Source organism: Vicia villosa, linkage group LG2 (assembly GCF_029867415.1).
Source record: "Vicia villosa cultivar HV-30 ecotype Madison, WI linkage group LG2, Vvil1.0, whole genome shotgun sequence".
NCBI lineage: Eukaryota > Viridiplantae > Streptophyta > Magnoliopsida > Fabales > Fabaceae > Vicia > Vicia villosa.
The window spans coordinates 159,248,247-159,254,430 of NC_081181.1; the positions used below are offsets into that span (position 1 = coordinate 159,248,247).

The window sequence follows — 6,184 nt, forward strand, 5'->3', positions numbered from 1 at the left end:
TCAATATAAGAAAGTCACATTTGTTCGCTGCTTCCTTTAACAAAAAAACTATGATGCAGCTCAATCAGAAAACGATGGATGCAACATTTCATAGTTGGCTTAAACAATTTCTAGTCTGGCTGTGTAGAAGATATAAACTAAACCTTTACCAAAATAATAAACATAAAACCATCAACATATTTGTTACTAAGTCCTTCACCTATCAGGCAACCATTAACATATTTGTTACTAGGTTCTTCTTCACCTATCAGACTTTTACTTAGCTTCTCAAAATATACATTTGCCATTAATTCCACTACCAGATCCTATATCTTGCAAATGTCCATGTGCCAATGTCTTTCAAAATACTGATAGCGGACCAAAATTACCTTAACATATCGTTAAAGTAGAAATAGCCAAAATTCTAATTTGCACTTCGATATATAGAAGATTCATCATGACCTATCATTCCTTCTTCTTCAGGAATCATCCCTTCCTCCAATTCTCCATTGTAAGGATGAGAACCACCATTTCTTCCAACACCTGAAGATCCTCCCCACCCTTTCTGAGGACTACTGTTGGTCCGACCACCGCCAGGAGGGGATCGTGAACTTTTTCCCTTGTCCTGTCTATAAGGACTATGACTGCGGCTTCTCTCCCGGTTAAAGCTCTTGTTGCGATCACTGCCTCCTCCATTGCGTTCCATCATTGCTTGATGAAAGCTGACTCCCGGGGTATATTGAGATGCTGCAGATGCTGTAGCTTTGACGGGACTGCGGCTGCGCTCCCGAGTTTTGAAGCGATCACTCCAGCTAGATCCCCTATCGGGGCTTCGGTCTCGTTCATTCCTATGCCACAGGACAATACATAGTTGGTGACTGTCACTTAAAAACATGCATAAAAATCCACAGATCTGTAAAAACTTATCATTATCTTTCAGTAAAGAAAAGAAAATGAAACTAACAAATATTTAAGCTAACCTCTGTGAGTCATAGTCAAATCCTCGGCCTCCACCTCTGCCAAAAGCAGCAGAAGACCCGTATCCACCTCTTCCTCCATAACTTGAATCACTACCCCTTCCACCATATCCTGAATCATTACCCCTTCCACCATACCCAGAGTCATAACTCTTCGCGCCAAATCCAGAATCGCCACGACCACCAGAACTATATCGTCTGGATCTGCCAAACCCACCGCCACCCCTGGATGACAATTCACGAAGTTCTGGAGGGACTTTCTGGTTTGCACCCTCTAAGATTTTGATGAGATCTGAAGCATGTTTAGCATCCTGGTCCCCAAAGAAAGTGTAAGCTATACCGGTGGCTCCAGCCCTCCCAGTTCTTCCGATCCTATGAACATAATCCTCCACTCCTGTAGGGAAGTCATAGTTGACAACCACTCTGCAAAAAAATTATGGTCATTTCCAAATATGATAAAAATTTATCTTTCCTAAATATGGTCACTATTCCACGATAAAAGTTCCAGCCATTTAACATAACTATGACAACATACTACTTCAATGCGTACAGAACTAACTCTATCATCAACAAATTTGTATAAAATGAACAATAAACAATATATGATAAAATGAACAACCTAATGTCTTTGACGTCCAATCCACGAGCAGCAACATCTGTGGCTACAAGTACAGGAGTCCTTCCACTTCGAAACTGATTCAACACATGATCCCTATCAGCCTGGGATTTATCCCCATGTATAGCAGCAGCTCCAAACTGGCGTGTAAGATTACGAGCAAGTTGATCACACATTTTCTTGGTAGAGCAAAAAATAATTATCTTTGATCCTTGATCCTGTGAACGCAAAATACTTTCCAGTCGTCGCTGTTTCTCCATATGTGCCAAAACTTCAATATGCTGTTATAGTAACATTAAGACACAAATTAAACATGTTGTAAGTAAAAGCCTGCAACATCAGTACACTTGAGAAAAATAGCATGGCGGAAGAAGTGGACTATCAACGATATAAGCTAAAGTGACATTGCACCAAAATATATCAGTAGTAAATATCAAACCTGAGTGATGGACTTGTTAGCTACAAGCTCATCTACGTTGCCAATGTTCACCTGGACAGGATTGACAAGCAGGTCAGCTGCAATTCTTCTAACCTCTTTAGGCCAAGTTGCTGTAAACATAAGAGTTTGCCTGCGAGCGGGCACCCCGTTCACAATCTTCCTAATTTGAGGTTCAAAACCCATGTCCAGCATCCTGTCTGCCTCATCTAGGACTAGGTAAGAGACCTGATGTAGACTGATTCTCCTCATCTCAAGAATATCATTCAAGCGACCAGGTGTGGCTACCACAATATCTGCTCCACGGTCAATATCTCTCAATTGAGGACCCTTTGGTGCTCCTCCATACAAACACTGGTGAAAAACAATAACTAATAAGTAATATGTAGGAACCTCGGAGAGGGAGTCTAAGTTGCAGCAAGTTTTTCAATAGGTCAGTTTAACCCAAGGAACCTATTGCAACATGAAATCTAATAAACAATAAAGTTCCAGCAATATTTTTCTTTAAAATATCAAATTTATATGAGTGGAACAACAATTTTCCTTGATGTCCATGCTGATGCATGAAAACAATACCAAAAAAAAAAGAGAACACTACACTTACAGTGCAGGCGATTCTTGATGTTTTACTGAACTTTACAGCTTCGTCTTGAATTTGTGTTGCCAACTCCCTTGTTGGTGAAAGTACCAATATAGTGGGCCCCATTTTGGCATTATTATTAGTGCGCTTAAGGTGAATAAATGCTGGAAGTAAATACCCCAAGGTTTTCCCTGAACCTGTTTTAGCAATGGCAACTATATCTTTACTTTGAAGAGCAATGGGCCACGATTGTGCCTGAATTGGAGTTGGGGCTGAGAACCCAGCATTTTGTACCTAAAAAAGGAAAATCCAGGAGATTGGTTTTCTTTGGGACTTATAGATTAGAGGTTTAATATCGGAAGAAGCGCTATCCTCCATATGCAAGACACCAATGCTTGCTGATGCAAGCTAGCACATAAGGAGGCCTCTTCTTCCGTACGGACCAAGTGGCAGACTGAATCATGACCAACAGCAGTCCCAGCCATGAACTTGGATGATTCGGAAAGCCCTTCCAAAGAACTTGGTCCACCATAAAGGACGCTCCAAAGTCCAAACTAAATGCTAGCCCCACGAAAGAGGGCACCACACCGTACGACATTAGCTCCACCCCAGGAGCAAACATCGCACCTACGACCAAAAAGTAAAGATGCAAAAAATTGTCATGAGCCTGAAACTTCGAGATTAGAGCTTCAGGAATCATAGTTTTGCACAAGAAGCATTTCGATCTGATACCTACAGAACTTGTGTAACGTCCTAACTGCCACTACTGCAGATAGATGAGAAAGACGAAAAGATAATAGAAGTTGATACCTCTTTGAGAATCTCAGATGGAAAGCCAGAAGTCGCAAATGATGTAACAGGTGGAGGCACATTATCTCCCTAAAAAAATACAAAGAATAAAAACTTAATTAAGTCACATGATAGGAGCACAGCCCAAATGCAGTGATAGTTCATAGTACCAAATTATCTAGACATATTCTTCAATATCTTCATAAAATGTGGAATTGACTAACACTAATTCCAGATGGAAATATATATGTATGTACTCACAGTAACAGTGATCTCGTGACGACGTCTATAAGCCTCTGGAGTTAATGCAGGTCCTGTATCTGATGCTATGTGACCTTTGATAGAACTAACATTTCCAGCAACATGTGTTCCATTTGCAACATCATTATGAGAACTAAAAGTGCCACCCTTGGAACTCTACAAAATGAAAAACTGATAAAATAAGTCCCTGGGACAAACTAGAACTGGAGATATAGCTGACTTATTAAAAACAAAATAAAAATGAGAGAAATGCATATCTGATATTTAAGAGATGTTATTTAAGCAACAAATTTTTTACACCATATATAACCCTGCATACCTCTGTCTCTATCTCCCACCTACTTCTTTTTTATTTTACATTTCCACGGATTAGAAAATATGGCATCCCAATTATGGATGTTCAATCCCAGTTTTTAAGCAAATACCATAAAAATAAAAATGAGAAAAGTACAGCTAATTCTTTAAGCACCGCCAGTTATCTTCAAGCATGATATTGCATTCGTATTCCATTCCATATGTATTTGTAAAGGCCCAAACTTCTCTAAAATCTATTTGGGGAAAAGGATAGATCTAAATTGGCTGATATATTGTCCCCTAAAGTTTTTAATAATCAAATCTCAATGGAGGTGAAAATTATCTCTTTGTTTCATCAGTTTTAATAAATTGGCTGATATACTGTCAATTGTCATAACACAAGAGTTGAGCACAAACCTGATGGCTCCGAGATCCATTTTCATCTGACACGCCATTTCCATTCCTATCATATCTATCACTGAAATCAGGACTGCGACCACGCCCTTGAGACGATTGTTGAACCTGGACAGAAGAGCTAGGCACTGAAGAAGGCTTTGGTGAGGCAGCTGAGCTCAAAGGCCTTTCATACTGGGTGACATTTGTCTCAGGATTCCAAAAGTAAAGATACCCTGTCTTGCCATCCACAAGGCCCTTCCATGGTTTAGGAAGGGTGGGATCAGCTGGCGCATACCTAGGACCCACGGCAGTTGCTGTAGCAGCCATGGCAAGAGAACCAAAAACACAATCCTAACACCACCACAAAATAACAAAATATAACAAATCAGTAACAAAATAACCCACCTCAAAAAAGAATTAAAAACCTAACAATGAACTACCGATTCACAATTTCACATTTCACCAAGGAACACTAGCATACCAATACTAAAAGAGCTAATATATTACATTTCCAAATAAGTTCACATGTTCAATTTGATCAGTTAATATTAACACCAATAATACAATCCTAAAACCACCACAAAATAGCTACATAACAAATCAGCAATAATTTACCTAAAAAATAAGTAAAATTAAAACCTAGTAATGAACTAATGATTCACAATTTCATGTTTCGCCACTATGAAACATGTATACTAGCATATCTGAACACTCCTCCACATATCTAGAAAGTAAATAAAAACGTACAAATCAAAGCAACCAACGAGTTCAAACTTATACACACAACACATGAACAAAAACAAGTTATTCCCAAAACATAACAAAAAATCGCACTTAGAAAACCTAAATCTAGAACAAGTAACAATCACCACATGCAACACAAACCTAATTCCAAAAACAAAGCCCTATATCGAATCAAACTATCACCTTGTACCGAAGCACAAACAAAACCCTAATAGTCGATTACGAAGCAGTAAAAGCAAGCATTGCATGAAATTAACATTGGAAAACTGAATTCGTATATAAATCAAACAACGAAAAAACAGAATCAGATCGAATCTGGTTTATACCGGTTGATGAGCGAGGAATGGAAGTGAATTACGCGGTTTCTGAGGTCGCGTTTCTCTCTCTATAAGGTGTGTTTCTCTCTCTAGACCCAAATAGCACGATTTGGGAATGGGTGGGTGAGAACGAGAGAGGAGCGACAAGAGAAAGTTATGAATGAATGAATATGGTTTATTTATAGTAATCGAATAAATGGAGATATTTTATTATTGTAAAGAGAAAAGTGAGTGGGTTGGGTTGGGTTAGGTGTGTGAAAGATTCTTCTTACCATGGTTAGTTTTTTCAACTTTGAAATTTGGACCATGGTTAACTCTCCAAGAGCCCAATTTTATTTGCATATTGCACAAAAATGCTAGGTCTAGGTGCACTTTGAATTGGTATAGAAAGATTCTCTAGTATATTTTGGAGTTGGTCTTCAAAGTGATGGTTAAATTTTGAAGATGTATAGATCTTGGATTTTGAAATTATTTTTGATTGAAGTGAATTCTTCAATAATTTTTAATTTTGTCTCTTTAATTTAATAAAAAGTATAGTTTTTCGTCTTTTATTTTATAGTTAATCTTTTAAATAGATCTTCTCAAGAACTTATGAGTTTTGTCTTTTTAATAAATATAATAATTTTTTTTTTGGATTTTATCGTTAATATTTTAGATAGATTTTTTTATGGATTCATGAACTTTTTCTCTTTAATGAAAAAAAATAAATTTGTCGTTTCTGATTTTGCAGTAAATGTTTTAGATAAATCTTTTTAGAATTTATGAATCTGTCTTTTTAATGAAAAGAATAAGTTT

At 37.7% G+C, this 6,184-nt stretch overlaps 1 protein-coding gene across 1 annotated transcript; it reads right to left on the reverse strand.

Moving 5' to 3' along the window:
- On the reverse strand, positions 1 to 5,554 carry LOC131652720 (DEAD-box ATP-dependent RNA helicase 46-like). The gene is made up of 9 exons (XM_058922665.1): positions 5,399 to 5,554; positions 4,350 to 4,679; positions 3,639 to 3,794; positions 3,399 to 3,467; positions 2,613 to 2,882; positions 2,012 to 2,362; positions 1,576 to 1,853; positions 960 to 1,379; positions 1 to 827 (listed from the first exon to the last, which is right to left on the reverse strand). The coding sequence occupies exons 2-9, from the start codon at positions 4,653 to 4,655 to the stop codon at positions 404 to 406; spliced, it is 2,274 nt and encodes a 757-aa protein (XP_058778648.1). The 5' UTR covers positions 4,656 to 4,679; positions 5,399 to 5,554; the 3' UTR covers positions 1 to 403.
- Positions 5,555 to 6,184: the final 630 nt, after the last annotated feature.